Source organism: Triturus cristatus, chromosome 2_1 (genome assembly GCF_964204655.1).
Source record: "Triturus cristatus chromosome 2_1, aTriCri1.1, whole genome shotgun sequence".
Lineage (NCBI taxonomy): Eukaryota > Metazoa > Chordata > Amphibia > Caudata > Salamandridae > Triturus > Triturus cristatus.
In genome coordinates, this window is record NC_140581.1 from 378915715 (window position 1) to 378935535 (window position 19821).

General features: G+C 46.8%; 1 protein-coding gene across 1 annotated transcript; it reads left to right on the plus strand.

Annotated features, from left to right (window-relative positions):
• The first annotated feature begins 324 nt into the window (after window positions 1-324).
• LOC146865339 (uncharacterized) lies at window positions 325-1860 on the plus strand. Its single transcript, XM_085640727.1, has one exon. It carries the CDS (start codon window positions 325-327, stop codon window positions 1858-1860), a length of 1536 nt encoding a protein of 511 aa, XP_085496853.1.
• The last annotated feature ends 17961 nt before the right edge of the window (window positions 1861-19821 follow it).

Genomic DNA, 19821 nt, shown 5'->3' on the forward strand with positions numbered 1-19821 from the left:
GGCTGCACGCACATCATTGCAAAAAGGTATCACCGACCCTGACGACAACTGAAAACGTCGCCGGCCAAGAAGAACTCCTGGACGAAGACCGACCATCCCTGAGCTGCTACCCGGATACAGAGACACTTGAATTAATGAAATGTCCCGATCCCACTGTGCCGTCCAAAGAAGGGTATAACCTGCGACGAAAGGAGGGAACTTCGGCAAAACAGACCACGAACTAAGTTGAAATCTTGAACTGGGAGCCTAATCACCTCAAAGGCCTCCAGAAGAGAAAGTACACAAAGTCTGTGTTTCTGCCCGCTACCGAGTCCCTTGAAGGTGATGGAAGCGCCCGACATGAAGATGATGGAAGCAACCGGACGTCCGAATACCCACTACAAAAACCCAAAGACTGACAAAATGCACAGCTCAAAGACTATCGCGCTTTTTATTACCCTACTCTTTTGCCTTCTCCTCATGATCACCTTCTGGATCGTGGAAGAGAGTGCACCCGCTCATGAGACATTGTTGACCACTGTCCAACCTACCACCATGAAAGAACACCATCTGATCTCACTTTCACCCCAACTCCGAGAAAGGCGTAAGGAGTTCTGGAATAAGTCTTTTGTACAGTTGCTCCACCAACACAATCTAGCCGCCAATGCAACCAACTGCTGGATCTGTGGACTGCTGCCACATGCCACTGGACATTCTATCCCTTTCATCCCTTCACCCTTCTCTGTCCATGGCTCTTGCCTCGCTTGGCTAATCCTCCTGCAAGAAAGCTACAAGGACAATGCTACTTCCGGCAAAACTATGTCACACTTCTACCATGGGTTCTGGCTGAACAGAACTGGAAAAACTTCTACTCCCTTCTGTCCTTTGAAATCAAACACTTCCTTTCATATGAACATCCCTGCCAAAGAGCGAGTCGAAATGCAGGTGTTCAACAACCCAGCCAGACCCACCTTCTCTTACCTCCGGAAACAAACGGCCGCCACCCTGACGGTGGCCCTATCCGTCATCAACATCACAGGTCTTGTGTGTATCGAAGGTCTGGGAACGCAGCTGGTGGGCCACAGTTCCTGTCTCATCACCCGAACATTGGACTCAGTTGACCCACCCTCCTTTGTTACCTCCCCAAATATGTACTTCGTCTGTGGTACTAAGGCCTACACCTGGCTTCCGAAAGGGTGGGGAGGCACCTGCTACATCGCTTTTATCCTTCCTCCAACATATGTGGCTCCAGCAAACCATCACCGGCAGAAACGTGCAAAGGACATTGTACAAGCCGACTCCACTGGAGCACAGTTCATGGATGCAGTAAAGGGACTTGTTCCACTGTGGGGTCCAATGGCAAACAGCCGTGCCATCCGGCACCTGACCCAGGCAGTCGAAACCACAATGGACATTACAGCCGACATCCTCACCAACAACACCGCTGAGCTTCAGGCCGTCCGCCTGGTAGCTCTTCAGAACCGCCTCGTTCTAGACGTGGTTCTGGCTGATCGTGGAGGAGCATGCCGCATCATTGGGTCCAGCTGTTGTACCTACGTACCGGATAACTCACCCTCAGTCTACAAAGCGATTGAACACCTCCACAGACTTTCCGCAGAGGTTCATCAGGAGCAAGAAGGATGGACGCTTGGGAGTTGGTTTTGGGACACTATTAAAAGTTGGGGGTGGAGGTTATTTACGTTTATCCTAATACCAATTGTGATCCTATGTGGATGTTGCCTAGGGATTCAGTGTTTGCCACCCTTATGTTCGCTCTTCATAAACTGCATCTGCCCTAAGACTCCGAACTTTGAAGCCGAACATATGAAAGCTTTATACGAGGTAGAAGTTCGTGGCATTATGGGGATAGATCCGAACTAGACAAGCTGGCGAGATATGTTAAAAGGGAGGACTGTGGAAATGTAGCTCGTAACTGAACATTATCTGCGCCATCTTGTCTCTCCCCAGCGCGACACACAGAAAAACGCACGGCAGCCATTTTAGGCACTCTGGTCTCTCTCCCTGCTCATTGCCGATCGCTGGCGCATTCCCCTGGCGCTGCGAACATCCCCCCCGCGCACCGGCCACCCCCGCTCTCTCATACATGGGCCATAAACCCTCTCCTCCTGCGCGACCCTGCCATGGAACCACATCCCACGCCTGACCGACATCCCATACATGGTCATACATCTCTTTGATAACCCCCTTCCTCTGTGCCCGATTGTCCGAACCGATCCCAGGCCATCACCTAGCCCTGCGGATGCAGTTTATTGCCCCTACTGTAAGGGAAACACCCCACATCAAAGGGATTACAGTAGATCAAGGCCCCCACCCCCTGAGACCCGACACACACCCCCGGGAATTGGCGGAATGTCCAGCTGTGTGATAGCCATCTCCTACTGTGGGTGGGGTGGGGACTTCTACTGTAGCTTTGTGTGGGAGCGGATCTGAGCCGGGGATTCTGAGGATGTTCTTTCATGTATCAAAGCGATCTCAAGAATGTGCCATGTATGATAAACCTGCAATAAAGTCATAAACGTGTGTATAAGAGACCAGGGGCCTCATGTAGGTAGCGTACCAGTTACCACTTCTTAAATACCGAGCCGTACCGACTCGGTATTTAAGAAGTGGTAACTCGTATGTAGGTAATGAGTCGGTAATTTTTACCGATTCGTTACTAGTCGGTGATTACCGAATCGGTATTTACCGATTCGGTAATGAGGCACACCTTCCCATTGATGGGAAGGTATGCCTCATTACCGAATCGGTAAATACCGATTCGGTAATGGGGGGAACACATACAAGGGTGGCAGGGTGTCACATTGACACCCTGTGGCACCCCTGTTTCGGCCATGTGTGCACATGTGGCACACATACATGCCCTAAGGGCATGTATGTATGCCACATTGCACACAGCTACGCGCTTAAAAATGCATTTACACATACATTCATTATTTACCACCAACTATAAGTTGGTGGTAAATACCGACTCATAAACACACACACACACTCCCCCTACATCTCGATTTTGCTTTCGGAATTTACCGAATCGGTAAAATTACCGAATCGGAAAAGTTACCGATTCGGTAACCTTCACGATTCGGTATTATTACCGAATCGGTAATTTTACCGATTCGGTAAATTCCGAATTCCCCCTACATACCAATGGCCAAAATACCGGTCGGTAACGGTATTATTACCGAAAATCGGCCGTTACCGACCGGTATTTGGCTTCCTACATGAGGCCCCAGGTCTCAGAGATGCAGTTAGAGCACCTCGTGACGATACCTTGCTGTCTGATCTGATGTGTTCTACTCCGACGGAATAAAAACTTTGTTTCCTGCCTTCCAGTCTCCGGCGCCTGCCTCTTTGTTGGTTAATTTTCGAGTGGTATAAGAGGCGATTACCGCCGGGCAATACTTGAAAGGTTATCGACTGCAACTGCCACTACCATATTTAACAAAGGCGCCCAGAGTCTTGAATTAGACAAAATTAGCTCTTGACAGCTGATACCTTGAATGACTGCTCAAGTTACAAGGGTTATCGACACTCTGGCTGGAGTGCATTGACGTGACAGCTAGAAGTAACAGTTAATATTGTGGTTTTTAGATTCCCCATGGCTTACCTCTAAAAGAAAAAAGAAATAACGAAAGAACTGATTGGTCCTGATGAAGATGGAGATAATGCTTTAAATCCATTGAAACGTACGTCGGCCTGAGTATGATGTCCCAGATATCAGCATAGCATTCAAGGGTTACTGGTTTTAACCTAAACACACATTTCTACTTATCTGTGTTTGCGATGTTGGACTGGGGAGGAGGAATGTGTACAGTATGAGTCAGTGATACGAGTGTGGATTATGTGAAGGAGGTACAAATGTGGGCCGAGAATTTATTGATATATGTTTCCTAAGAGAAAAGGATTTATCCCCCCCCAAAAAAATTCTGTGTCTCTTTATAAATGTTTTCTCTCTACATGGATTGAGATGACTATTTAAGAAATGTATTGTTGAAATTCGTTTATACACGGTCAGGAAACAACATTGTTGAAAGAAATTATGACAATGTGATCCAGAATTGTATCTTGACAGTCTTTTTATAAGCGAATAATGAAATAAAAGATAAATAAAAGTATCTTTATAAAAATTAAACTTATGTGTGGAGAAATCATAAGTTAATGACCCGCTTCTGTGCTATACAGTAGCAAGCATTAAAGCAATTTAGGTCACGTGAGAGATCGTTCATTGATTTTGTTCCCATGCAACACCCATGGATTATGATGCTTCTGGAGATTTACAAACTCATGTAAACCTGGGGCAGCGCCAAAATCTTATGCCACCCCAGAGGAGGCGTAATGAGGAAAAATCCTTTCAATTCTCCTTGATTTTCCTATTTCCACCTGTGCTGCATTCTACAGGACACATAGACTGAGGAAAACACCTCTCAAAAATAATCATGTCAACAACAGACAGTGCCACGTTGGTGCTTGAATGCAAAATGTGCACTGGATGAAAGGACAGGAAAGCACCATGTCTTGTAATTAGGGTACATTCCTGCCCATTCAAATTTGCATATGGCAGCCCAGAAAAAAGACTTTCGGTGCTGTCCTATGCCAATTCTTTGCAAATTAACCCTTAGTCTATGAAAACCTCATATCTCGTGAGTATGATTGGGGATTCTACTTTGTGCAAAAGAACCTCTGCCCTTCAACAGATTTTAGGAACTAGTGACATGCACAAAAATGATGCAAAGGTAAACCATACACAGAACTCCCTTGGGCTATAGGCTTGGGGTAGTAATGGAAGCTGTCAGCAAGTTCTATACGCATACTACTTACTGGCTGCAGAGTACCACACTGACCTCAGACGTACGAGATGCACGATGAGGAGCGTGAGGAGGTGGAGAAACGCAGCAAGTCCGCGAGCTGGCGGGTCAGCAGAGAGTCATTGCGGAGTCGGCCAACCGGGCTCCAACCCTGCTGCCGCCCCCTGCTGCCCACTTCTGCGAGTAACCTGCCACACCTACAGATCTCATGAGATATGGGTGTGGCCCGAGTGCTGCTGCTGTTAGTCGGCGGCACTGGGAGAGGGCCCAGGTGTCCTGCAGACGCATCCTGGTTAGTACCAGGTTCAGCCTGCAGTTAAACCTGGTGGCCCCACTTCACACTGCTCAGCCCTACACAACCCCAAGCAGCACAAGGAGGGCACAAGGAGTGCAATGATAACAAGGGGCACATTACCCTCTGCCTCCACCATTTTACCACTTCACCATTCCCTGCCCAGCACCTCACCAAGCACCTCACCTCCGCTCCTCACCCAGGAGGCACCAGGTAGGGTGACACAGATCAGAACTAGGAGGGCCAGGAGGACCAGGAGGTATGGAGGGGTGGGGAGAGGGCTGGGGCGGGTTGAAGGGAGGACGGGGGTAAGGACTGAAGGAGTGTTCAGCCTCTGCCCAAGGCACTCCAGGGATGGGGCCAAGCCCAACAGGAAAGACCCACAGGAAAAACTGCCAGAGCCCTAATAAGCCAATCAGCCCTGGTAAGCTCCAGTAAGCGCCACAACAACACGCCTGTAACACGCCTGAAACAAAATAGACCTGACCCTGTCCACAGAGAAGAGAGGAACAGAGTAGGGCAAAGGGAGGCACATAGGAACACAGCAACTCAGACACACAGTTTGTTGGCACCAGTCCTCCCCTCAGGGCACTGGAGAAAGTGAAGAGTGGCAGAGCAGTAGAAAACAATAGCCGCTGAAGAGGCCTAGACAGGGGGTCAAAGAGGCAGAGACAGAGAGTTGCACAATACCAGCCACCGCCCTAAGAAACCAGGGGGCCATAGTTGGTCCTGGAATGGTGCACACAATCGCCTTAAGCCCAAGGCCCTAGCGCCCACTGCAATAGAGGAGCATGGTGGGGAAACACACTCTAAGACCCAGAAGAGCAAGGGGCAACACCGTAGACTCAACAGAGCCCAAGTGCCGGAAGCACTAGAAGACCCAGTCTGACTCAGATGTAGATGCAAGCCAGAACGCAAACCAGGAGAGACAACCCGACTCCCTGTTCCCCAGAGGCTTCTGTCGAACCTCAAAGCTTTCCAGCAGAAAATCATCAGCTTGCCCTCAAAATAAGGATCACAGATTTTTTCCAACACTCAGCAAACCAAGCTTTAGTCGGGAATCCAAATATAGCAAAACCAGACCCTGCACAAGACACCACCTCAGCTATCATATTGATTCCAGCTTCACCAGCACCCCTGGCCCGTCACTGCCACCCGGCCTAATCTTAGCACTAGCTATTGAACAAACTGTCCCTACGATGGACGGCCCACTGTCCGCACAAAGTAGCATACACCCTCAGCCACTGGAGCAAGATTCAAGCACACCATCCCTCGTAGGGCTAACAGCTCCAATGTCAAACTCCCAGCTGGCAACTCTAATTCCTTTGTCAAGCGATGAGGGCTGGCTGCTACTAACCGCCACCCCTGGGATCCACAGGAACATCACCAGTAGCACCTATAGCTCACCCAGTTAATGTGAACAGAAGCTGTACACCGGACACTTTTGGATCAACTTGCCCAATGGCCCCGTCAGGCCACACGTCTGGATTCAACTCAGATCTGGGACTCTTAGATTACAGCAACAGCCTACATGCAACAAACCAATCACCTAAAGTCAAACCGGCCCAGCAGTCCTGGGCAAAAGCAAAGTCAGAACCTCCAACGTGCAGAAGGCCAGGATCGAGCTCTACAGGCGAGCGTGAAAATGTTCACCAGATCTCAGAGTAGAAAGGAGTGAGTGGAACTGATGCACAAAAGGGGAATATTTCACGATCAAACTCAGGAGCTCCCAGCTCAATCAATCAGTCACACGCCCCAGGCTCTCCCTTATCCGCATCAAGCCCCCTTGAACAAGCAGAGTTTAAATCAGGCATCGGAAGCCCATACAAACTAACTTCAGGAAAAAAACGCCCTCCAACAAGGTCAGATGCCACAGCCAAAGACCACCGCTCTACTTCATTTAACATAATGGGTACCAGAGTAGCATGCTACTTGCCGAAAAAAGCACTTAAACCCCCCATCAGGGGTAGCAAGCGCTATATAAATGCAAACTCTTTTCCCTTCTCTATCCCTCCTCTATCCTTCTCAATCCAAATAACTGACTAACATGTCCACCGCTCAAATTACTTTCCTATTTTAACTATATTAATTCACCACTAATCCTTTCTGGGTTCCGAAGTAGCGGTGCTACTCACCGAAAAAGAGCTTCAACCCCCCATCAAGGGTAGCAAGTGCTATATAAATGCAAACCATTTTCCCTCTTCTGTCCCTCCTCTATCCATCTCAATCTAAATAACTAAGATATCCACCACTGGGTTCCGGAGTAGCGTGCTACTCGCTGAAAAAACGCTGCAACGCCTCGTCAGGGGTAGTAAATGCTATATAAATGCAATTACGATAAAATACAATAATATCTACAACACGACAAGTAAGCAACGTATGGACCTCCTTATTGAGTACAATACATTCTATATCTGCAGCACTATCCTCCCACAGACAAGCTCAAAATGCGCCTCTACTAGCAAAACAGGAAAGGCTGGACTCCATCTTTACCAAAACAAAACCAGCTCGAGGACCTCAGTCCTGGGACAAAACAATAAATACAACAGATTCTTCCTCAGTTTCGCAAAGATTAGACCAGTCTGCACCGAACCAACAAGCTGAACAACTAAATCAAGCAGAGGTATCAGTCCATGGTAATAACAAGCTCGCTACACCAGACCACAAGTAGCCGAAGGGCCAAACTACATTCACGACCCAGGTAGAGTACTCTTACTAGCTTATGTCAATGACGGCCCACACAGGCCGACCAACCAACTCAAACACTGACCCTAAACAATTGCTTAACATTAACGTGACCGGCTGGATTCCTGAAACCCATTCAGGCACAAATCTCGAACCTCACAAGGTGCTGCAGCAATACAAAAAGTGACTCAATAAAATCCCAGCACTCTTAAACCCAAATGCCTGGCAAGAACAAATATCCTAATAGTAGGGAACGCAGAGATTCTAGTTAACAATGCAAATGTCTGAAGCAAACCCCTGACAGACTGAAATACGGGGACCAAAATAAATCAGAAGATCCCCCGACACAAAGCAAGGGGTCTGAAGGCACAATCATCAGCCTGCCCAGGGATGACTAAATTAGTTTCTTCCAGGAATACCAATTAAGCGGGACCCACTGCATTCTGAATAGGGTTAACCTGATCCTCCTGTTTCAGTCAATTCTGGATCTAATGGACACAACATCAGCAGACATTTTGGCAATTAAATTCCTCGAACCATGACAAGCTCAAAAGCCATAGGTCACCGAGGCCTCCTTAATCTGGCTACTATGGGCAGAAAAGATCATGACCAATCTACTATTCTTTGAATGCTGGGGCATAAAAATGGAATGAGCAAGGGCCAAGGGTTACCCATTAGCCTTCCTGCACCAGCTAACCAACCTACTCAATCTTAAAAAGCGCTCAAGGCTCTCAAAGCCCACAAATTACCACGGCTTACACCCGCAATGTTCATCAGGGAATTCAATCATCAAGAAATGAAACCTGGATCAGAGGTCAAGACCGCAGCAGGGATACGTCACCCCATGCTAGTCGAGACTGGCTCTCAACCACCCTGCAAACCAGACCTGAAATATGACAAACCACAATAACGGTAAATCGGAAACAACCACCCAAGGCAAATTTCACCCTAAGCTCCTGGAACATCCGGGGGCTCCAATAAAAAATCAATAACGACAAACCCTTGACATCTTGGATGGATTTGGACCTGTTACTACTGCAAGAAACCTGGGCCCAATCAACAGTTCCCTTATCAGGTTTTGTGGAGTTCCCAAAACTGGCAGAAATAGAAAGTGCCCTGGGCCCAAGCATTTCGCTTCAACATCTTTGTCCGTCACAAGGCCCTTCGCTCCTTCCTATCAATGTTTACATTAACCCCTGCAAATCAAAGAAAAGGAGACACTATAAGACCTCATGCAAATACTAACTGATCTTAAAATAGACCACCCATCTGCAAACATACTATCCGGTGACTTCAACACAAATCTCTATGGGGGGGGTGACCGGCTGCAAGATCAACTTCCTGGACACTGAATACGACTTCCCAATGCAAAATCTTCCCCAAATCCACGGCAGAACACCACTGCAGAAAGCTTCATGCACGAATGCTACGTTGTGGGCCTGAGGCTTATAAATGTCTGCTTTCATGGAGACTCTCCACCTGGGTGGACAAGAACCGTGGGTAACTCTATCTCTTATATAGACTTCAGTTTGTGCTCAGACGGCCTTTTTAAACACATCATAGACTTCTTCCTAAACGAACGCTTAGACAGTGACCACCGGCCACAAAACATTAATTTCAAAATAATTCCCCAAAAATGTTAAGCAGCCCTACACACCAACATCGGTGTGGTGACAGAAAATCTAAAACGGCTAAAATGGGATGATGAAATCGGTCAAGAAATATCGATACGAATACAAGACCTTTTAAAGAAGACATTAACAGAAGGCAGCACACCCATTTCACAGTGGACCGACCTCATAGAACAAATCCTGCAGGACTTTCAAGGCACACTACCGTCACGCTCTAAAACACACGCCCAACCCTCAACTAAATTCAGACTGACAGAAAACCTAAACGTTAACCACAAATTACGAGTTCTTGTAAACCAACTGTCCTCAATCTCAGCCAGACACAGCCTGAGCAAAGCAAGATAACAGTTTAGGGTAGCCATCTGGCGCACTAGAAGGGATAAAGATTAAAACCTTTGGGTGCAACTGCTAACAACCTGCAAGAGAAAAACGCAAAAGAATTCTGGACACTAATCAAACATGCCACAATTGGTCCCAGAAGAATCGTGAGTGCAAACATCTCAGAGCCTATGTGGGCCTCATATCTTATGGCTCACTTCTCTACACAATCGGAATGTCCATTGCCTCCCAGCACATTCCCAAGAAAACCATGCTCAAATCAGAACGTAAGCTACTCATCTGACGCTCCAACTTCGGTCATGATCAACATCAGCATGAAAGAGCGTTGCACCAGCAAACTAAGACGACAAGGACAAGATGGTGCCCCTGGCCCCAGTGGGCTTCCCACAGCTCTGTTTGCCTATGAGCCTGATCTATGGTCTGAGATACTAACTCCACTATTCAAATACTGCCTAACAGCTAACACCATTCCGGACTCATAGAGAGGCTCCATCATTCAACCAATTTTTAAAGGAGGCTCTAAATCAGATCCCCGTAACTAACGATTGATTGCACTAATCGACAATGATGCCAAGATACATGCAAGCCTGCTCCTCGACGACCTAAGATTATGGGTGAAAAAACAGAGGATTGTCCCTGTGAATCAATGTGGCTTTAGAGACACCACTACGAATCTAATGACCCTGGCCCTAATGTGTGACAAAGCAATCAAATGATAAGGAACACTCTTAACCTGCTTCGTGGACATTAAGGCCGCATTTGATAGCATCTCTAGAAGTTGGCTGTGGTGCAAGTTACGGGAATGGGGCTTATCGGACATCTTGCTGAGGGCAGTAAGAGAGCTATACTCAAACACTTGGGTGCAGATCAAGCTGGGGGATGGCCGCTGAGTGTCAAGCAGGATTCGAACAAACTCTGGCCTAAAACAAGGCTGTGTGTTGGCCCCCTTGCTCTACAATCTTTATATAGCAGACATGTTCAACTGCCTCAATGAAGCAATTTGCCACCCCCCAAACTTGGAGCCCAAAGAATGACTCATCTGTTACACGCAGATGACTTAGTGCTCCTCAGCCAGATAAAGATAGGTCTACAATGATTAATATCAACGCTTCAGGACTACACTGCAGCAAACATGCTTGGCATCAACAAATCTAAAACCAAAACATTAGCCTTAAGCCTTAAATCCGGATTGATGAACAGGTGGCATCTTGATGGAGATACCCTAGAACAAAGCAAATACGACAAGTACTTGGGAGTCTTCTTAGGCAGCAGGTGGGCCTTCACCTGCCACGTTCATTCAACCAACACTAAGGGCTCTAGTCTACTGTTTGCCTTCATGTCTATTGTCCAGAAGCTACAAGGCCCTAGTCTCGACCCGCTGCTCAAGGCAATGAAGGCAAAAATTGACCCTACTCTAATTTATGGCAGTGAAGTTACTCAAGGGAAAGAAATCGGGCCTGTTGACAACCTACTCAAAACAATCTATAAATCAGTCCTACGCCTGCCAAAAAGCTCATCTCCGGTCCAAGTGAGACTAGAATTTGCCATCCCCATCAGTCCTGGGCATCCGGCAGTTGGTCTCTCAACTTCTGCCACCGGCTTAGATCGGCGGCGCCGGATTCTATCCACGCCCTAATCTGGTCCGATCTGGAGCAGTCAGAACAGCGATCAGCATATAAGACCCAACTAGACAACCTTCTGAGGGGCCTTCTCAGTAATAGAAGCCTGAAGCAAATATCTTTCCCAACAAGCGTTTAAAAAACTGACTTCAGCCACGGCCCCAAAATAAAATTTCGACACTAGAGGACAAATCAGCTTTGTCTCAGCGTTTGCACGAATGGTTAGTGATGAACTCGTACTCCTCAAAAGAAAAACAACAGAGCTACATAACCAATACTTATCCACTAAGGATTAAATACAGGCTGATGGCACTAAGAATGGAGGAGTGGAATTTCTTGGACCACCATCCGGCCTGGCGCCTCTCTGCCAACCATGATAATATCTGCCGGCGATGTGGACTCAGAAGAGAAACCCTAACCCACGTCCTATGTATCTGCCCTCAGCTCCTACTGCATACAAAATTGCTACTTCGTGCCGATTTTATCAGCCTAGGCGTACGCACATGCTGGCAGACAATAATCGCCAGCCTGATACGCAGAATTGTCAACTGAACATAAAAACCACTAAATATCTTAAAATAGTAGCTACCAAACTAGGTACAGCAGGTACAACAAGTAGTATGTGGAACATCTACCTGGATCAAAAGCGATTGGAATACTCAGGCTGAGGAGGAGCAAAACTATTTATGACCTGCACCCCTTAGACTCTAGCACTGCTTGCAACTTACACATTGAAGCATATCAGATTGGCAATTTCAAAAAGTTTTCACTGAATGCCCAGGGGAGGGCCGGAGCAACAGCAGCAGGCACCCAGCCTCAAAACTTGCTTTCTGGACATGAACTGCCTGAACCTACCAACCAGATGTCAGACTGAATTCTGCAATCTTTATACAAGGCTGCAACACTTCGGGACACCAACTGTTGCAAAGAGGCTGGCTGTAACAAAACTCACTATGGACTAACTGCAACACTTTTTAGCAGCTCTTAGCACTTTATTACCTCTTGCACTTGAAAAGGCTTTTTAAATATCTGCTTTTTTTGCTTTTTTGTAAAGGTTTTTATTAACTGTACAATAAATATGACTATGACAGAACTCCCCAGGACACAAACAAAAATATTCAGCAAGCTTACTCTTACATACTAAAATCAGGGTCTGATCATCACCCATGTGGGGACACCACCCACACAACAGCACCAAAAGCGGCAAAGTGAACCTAGATATGCGTGTATTGGCGCATCACAGAGGGAACATTAAAGATCAGTATGTGTAGAAGAAGCACTGGATGCATACCACTGCTGCCTGCTGAAGGACAAGCACAAGAGAGGGCCCCTGTGCTGGTAGATATGCATTAACGGCTAGCAAAATAGCACACGTAGATCAAACAATATGGTACATGGTGACAGCAAACGAGTATATCCTGTATGGCTGGTAAGCATGGGGAGACAAATAAAACAGAAGGGGGCACTGGGTGGCAAGAATGTATAGCACTCGTAGCAAGAGATTGGTTTGTAGTACAGATTGCCCTGGGTACAGGACTTTAATGCACATTTCTGAGAGTAGGGTTGACATGTGTTATAGAGTGTTTGACCAGCAGTTACCTTATTCAAAGTTAACCATAGGACCATAGTATTAAAACGAAGCTATACATTCCATAAAGGGACACAGCATTCACCCTCACAATACAGATCATCATTAGTATGCCAATATTCGTTTGGTGGCTTTGTATACATCTTGGTGCTCATTTATGAGCCCTTGCGTCTCTTTTGCGCCGCCGGTGCATCACTTTTTGTGACGCACCAGCGGCGTATAAAATGCACCATGTTGCATCATATTTACATAGTGAAGCATCTAGGTAGATGTGTCACTTTGTAAACCATTGCGCCACATTATACCTGTGCCAGGTATAATGTATATAGGGTGGGCATTCCGACGCAAGTAAGCCTCATAGAAGTGACGCAGTGAAATCTATGAGATTTCACTGCGCCACTTCTGGGACGCAAATGCATCAATATCTTACGTCTGCCTCACAGCAGGCGTAAGACTGACACAGGCACATTTGAAATGGGACTAGCCTGTGTGAAATGACCCATTGCTGGAGTTGCGTCACTTTGACGCATTTGCGTCCTAGAAGTGGCGTAGTGAAATCTCATAGATTTCACTGCGCCACTTCTAGGAGGCTTACTTGTGTCGGAACACCCACCCTGCATTCATTATACCGTGTGCAGGTATAATGTGGTGCAGGGGTTTACAAAGAGACGCATCTGCCTAGATGCGTCACTTTGTAAATATGACGCAACATGGTGCATTTTTTACGCCGTTGGCGTGTCACAAAAACGCACCGGTGGTGCAAAAGTAACACAAGGGCTCATAAATGAGCCCCTTATGGGCAGTTTTACATGGAAGTGCTGCAGCGCGGCAACGCAAACCCTTTGCCAAGCCATTGTGCGGCACTTCCAAAGCAAAAGGATTGCCATACATTTTTACAAAAATATGTTGCACTCCTGTGCTCTCCCCGACGCTGGCGCACAAACTGCTGCCATGCGCTGGCGCAGCCACCCTTGCACCATGGTGCAAGAATGCCTGTGTCAAGGTGCCCCTTCCTGCACAAATTGTAGAATGCAGCACACATTGAAAGAGGAAAAAACGAGGAGAAATGAAAACATTTCTCCTCGTTGCGCCTCGCTACGCCACCCCTAGGATGGCATAGCATTCAGACGCATTTCCAGATTTACGATTCCTCGTAAATCTGGAAATATGTCTTGTTCCATGGGTGTTGCGTGAGAACACCCACAGCAACACCCATAGAACGCCCATTTCATGCAAAGTGCTAGTGTAAAGGGGCCATATTTACAAGGACAGGAAAAGCCACGCAAAGTGGCTTTTCCTGTCCTTGTAAATATGGATCAGTAACATGCGCCTCCAGTACGTCACAAAAAGTGACGTACTGGTGGCGCAGGGGGCTTGTAAATCTGCCCCTTAGTATATATTTCCCTTGTAGATCCGGCTTGCTTAACAGTGCAGCTCTCTACAAGGCCTATTGCTACCAACTGTTTCAAATATAAAGAGAGTGCTACGCGAGGTGTATGTCTCTCACCTGTAGCTAGTGAGACTTGGGTGTCTCATTCCACCTCCTATAGAGTGCTTGCATTCCAATGCAAGAGGGACTGTTTTACAGCTGAAAAGAACACAGGATCATCCCACGGTAAGTTATTTGCATACATGCAATGAGTTCGCAAAGCAGTCCACTTTTATTTCGCCTTTCACTGCCCTGCGCTTTCTTTTAGAAATATTTTAGTCAGGAATCCCATTTCACCTACTGGAGCGCTCCATGCACTTTTATTACCAAGCACTTTCAATGCTAGTAAGCGCGGTTTTAATAAGCCACCAAGGGCATGCACAAGTGCTAGTGGAACAGTTTCCCGAATTAAAGCCTGCCTACTGGCTTTGGCAAAGCTTGCTCATTCAAAGATCCTGAGCTCCAGACTTGCCACCAAGGCCTCTGTGCTGCCAGCCTGCATTAAAAAGTTAACCTCAGAGTCCCTTGTCAATTACAACTATGAAACACGAAGTCTAAACAAGGAAAGTTGAAGAGATGAAATATTTCGACAGATGAGTGGCTGAGGGAAATCAAGACGGCGACTCGTGCTGCTCGGCCGAAGGGAGATGTTATGCCCAAGGCTAATTCTCCAGCCATGAGCTCCATACGGAATGAGCATTCCTCCAGTGAGTCACGCACAGACTGCGGCAGCAGCCAATTATAGCTATCTGTAGTATGAATGGAAGTCAGATTGAAAACTATGGGTCATATTATCAAGGACGGTGTTAAAATTATCGCCGCTTTAGAGACAGAAAACTGCCGGCTAAGGCGGCGATAATGGGCTTGATAATATGCCGCAGAGAATTCCAATAGAATCCCTGGGCGATAATTTTAACGCCGTCCTTGATAATATGCCCCTACGTTTTTCCGATTCTAAATATAACATTTGTGAACATGTCTTGTCAGACATCGCTGTGGCTCCAAGGACAGTGCAAACAGCCTTCTGGAAAGGAACCAAGAGATCCTGTGCTAGCTGCACTCTGGAATGAAATTCAATCATTGTATTCCATTCCATTAGGGCAAGTATGCAGGGGATTAACTACATGTTGTCATTAATATGCACTGTGTACATATATGGAGTTAATTTATGCCCGGCCACTGCTCTGTCAACACTTGCTTCATGTGGGGCGAGAAGCGCTACCCTAAGTAGTTTCGAGATGGTGTCATATGCGACTGTGTTGTGTTATGATGTGTATTGTTGGAAATTCCAAAAATAAAGTTTAAAAAAAAAAAAAAAATGTTGTCATTAATATAAGATCAATTGGAGTATAAGCAATGCAGGGGATTTACACTGTAGACGGCACTGTGCATTATCGAGTAGGTCTGGTGATTTCATTATAAGAGTGTGCACAATTAGTCCTTGTAACATTTATCACCCCTAAACTCAGAGGGGCAAAACCTGACATGCCAACGTCACTGGTCATGTTACACATGATTTGCAGGCGGGACTCGGTATTCAGATTTCCAAGCTGCCCTAGAATTCCCCATAAGGGCCCATTTGAAATGTTGTCACGGGCAAGGCACCATGAGGTCAGAAGCATCTTCTCAGAATCCCCGCTGTCATCCACTCAGATTACAAGGAAGCCTGGCCACCTTCACCCACATCCTTACTGTTGGGGGGAGAGGGACTGCCCACCAAAAAGAGGCATCGTTCAGTCAAGAGGGTGCGACAAGGCTGATTTTCTGCACCCTGGGACTGCCAGGCTCATCCACGTCAGAGGCTGCTTCCATTCCCTGGATGGGGATAGTCAGGCCCCAGCTCCTACAGGGTGGAAAGCTCTGAGAGGTCCCAGTCAGAGGTGCAGCACGCCCAGGGCACCGGCCATGGACCATTGGCTCCGGGCACCAACCACTAGTGTCCCTAACTATCCAATATATACCTCAGTGCCGAAATGAAAGCTCTGATTGGTTCTCTGATCAGAGCTCTGGCAGGCCCAGGAAGTCCCAGATACACCACAACTGCAAAGAGCCAATAAAACAGGGGACATAATTATCTGGCTTTATGCACCATAGGAATGCATGTGGTGCACAAGATGGCCAGACTGCCCTAGAACTCACGGTCAGTGCTTATTTGAAGATTGTAGCCAAGCCAGGGCTCCAGGAGATCAAATCCATTTTCTCAAAAGTCCCTTTTTGTCACCCAGGGTGCAGGGATTACAATAATGGCTAGTGAGCTTTCTACAGAAGAGTAGATACAGGCTGGTTGCAACCCTCTTTACATCAACTGTTTTCTCCCTAGATAGTGCAAAAGGTCCTGTCACCCCATATGAGGCCCCCAGGGACCCAGACTATAAGCAGTCTTTCTGATTTGCTCCAGAGGGACTTCTTTAAGCCTGTCTTCCAATACAGTAGGTAAAGGCTTGAAGCAGACATCCCAGACAGGGCATCCTGCTCAGGGACACTCTTGGTCTGATTAGGGATGGACTGTTTGCCCTGTCTTGGCTACTGTTTCAAACAAGAATTTGCAATGCAATAGGTCTCTCATTTACGCGAGTTTAAGCTATCTACATTGTAAATGACCATGCCTTTTATTTATGTTTTAAAAACAAAAACAAAAATAAAAGGCATTGTTATTCGCAATGTCAATAGCTCAAACTCACGTAAATGCAAGACATATTACATTGCAAATGCTTGTTATATTAGTGAGTAGAAACGCTCCCTTAAATATTATAATTTAAAATTTTAAAAATTAATTAAATAAACAAGCGCAGCCGCTAAAGTGAAAGTGGAACGCGCTACAAATAAATAAATAAAAATAGTGCTTACCGACTTATGAAGGAGACCTTGTAACGCCACAAGTAAAAGATCCAGTCCTCATGAGATGTAATAAATGGCGAAAGGGCGGTAAAAAGGAGGGACTAACAAGCCTCATAATCAATCGGAAGCCAACATTTACCAAGGACAATGACACCAGCCAATCAAAAATATGGGGGGAGAGAAGGCGAGGCTTCCACAGCATACTCAACTACTGCATGCCTCGCAGAGCGTGCAGCGCAAGCGCGCTGCCGCTAGGCTTGACCTAACAAAGAGGTTTCACCCTGCTTTCGACTGTTCAACTAAAAGGTGTGCCTTTCAGCGAGGCCCTCTCAGAGTACCTTCTCATCCAGAAGAGCAAAAGCCAAAAAAGCCAAGGAGCACAAAAGGCTCACCTCATAGCGGTCTAACCAGAATGGCTGGGTTTAGGTGGTACTTGTTCTGGATGGCATCAATCTATTTGGGGTTCATATATCACAAGGGGTCCTTCTTCACCCTGTGCATTTGTGCAGCAGATCCGAACAACTATTTCGCCACTACCCATCTCAGTGGTGACACGAGAACTTCTATATCACTCTCAAGCTGCACATTGGCCTGCCTTCCTTCTGTCGCTGTCCTGCCCATACCATCATCCTATCTACCCAGTCCTTGAAGGCAACAGGGCCTGCAAGCTGTCAGGGTGTGAAGGTGGGTCTGGGATGGACATGCGGCTTCCTCTCCCGACTGGTGTGGCTACCTGGTTGATCCTTTCACTACCATATGCTTGTCTCAAAGATTAATATACGTAGGCATGGTGGTACAGTGAATGTGCGGATGGCGCATTAAGTCACTTCTAGTTCCTTTGATAGCTCAACCTGTTACTTGGATAACTGTGGTAATTCTAAAGCTAATGCATGCCGATGTAGCCAACTTCCTGGGATGTGGGTTTCTATCAGAAAAGACTAATCTGGGCTCGCCTGGCTGCTTTGATGACTCTAGATATCCTCAGGCCTATCCAACACCGCTGTGACTGGGATGATAAATTTGGATGTCTGCCCTATCAGCATTTATTGGTACTTTTTGTGTAAATCATAGCAACTGGGGGTAACAGGAAATCAGTGTTCGAGTCTCTGAGAAACAGTTACAAAAACCAAGGAAGTCGGCATGTGCATACATTAACCACTTCTGACTCTGGGAGGCAGTGACAAAAATAACAATACTCGACCCTTTTGAATCCCTGTAATTTGAATGAATGCACTTCAAATCATTTAACGAAGATCCATTGGAGAGCAATTCTGGTGCCAGGAGCCATAGTAATTCCAATAGTAAAGTTGTTGCAATTAAATACCTTAATTTGGATTTTGAGATTGAGCTGGCATTCGTCTGCAAGGTTAGCTGCCAAATATCCCAGCCCTTGGCTCCCAGTGCCATTTTAATGCCTTTAACTGTGTCCTTGGAGTACAAACAGCTTCCTGGAAACCAAAATCTTTTGCTTCTGGGGGGTAGGATTAGCACAGTTTCAATTTAGAGGAATTGATGGAAGATCATCACCTAGATTGGAGCCTGTGGATTAATTTGGCTCAACAAGGCAAACCACACCCAGCCTGGACTCGGAAAGGATTGATAGCTCTTTCTCGACTCTTTGGATGGTGGTGCATGGCGGTTCTTGGTTGGTATAGCAATCTGTATGTTTAATTCTGATAATGAGAGATCATGTTAACGAGTTACACGACCCCCATTGGTCAGCATCCAACTTCTTAGCAGGACCAGTAGTGTTCAGCCACATCGGATCAATCAGTAATAGGTCTGTGATGCCCTTAGATGTCTGTGGCTGCACATGCACTACACTGAATGGATCAGCAAATGTCAACCCTTCAACGACAGTTGTGGGTAACCCCCTGAGCCATGTTCCTGATAGTGATTGGGAATTATGAATATTTCCATGAATGAGAAATTCCCAGTAAGTGTTGGTCATAAGCTTGCAAATACGGATCATAAGCTCACAAGTGCAGAACAGGTATTAAGCTTGCATTGATTAAGTCTTTGCCCTTTGTACACAGCACCTGCCCTACTACCAATTGGATTGTTTAGTGAGGTACTCAGATCAGCCCACTGGGGTCCTCAACTGCCTTGGTGGACACTGAGAATAAAACTTGACTATCTAGAGGAAGTAAAAATTGTAACAAGTTTTTGGTAGGTGAACCTGGTAGACCTGTGAAACGTTAAAGGTGGAGCAGCCAGAGGGACAGTGCAAGCAGAAACTCAGTTGGCTTCCAGATGAAATACGAGCACAAGGCCTGGCCCGCCCTTTGCACACTGGCCAACAGAGTGGTAAGTAGTTGCTATGTGCTTAGGCGGGGACTGGGTGTGCGTCTCCCCTAGACAACACTACTAACACCCAAGGGCCAGAGCACCTGTGGCCTGGGACTTGCCTTCAGCCACTGCAGAGGCAAGAATGGCCTATCAGCAGAGGAGTGTAGTGGGGACCCCCAGCCACTGGGCATGGACCGTGGAAGGGCCCTATGCGACAGAAAGCCCTCCTTAGACAGAACCTACACTGACCCATCTTGATCCTGGGGAATCAAATCTCAGTGCCTTCCTGGGCTGGGCCCCAGGAGTCCT

Bases quoted from the DNA above. Each gene is read 5' to 3' on its own strand.
- LOC146865339 (XM_085640727.1), top strand. From the start codon at position 325: ATGGAAGCGCCCGACATGAAGATGATGGAAGCAACCGGACGTCCGAAT.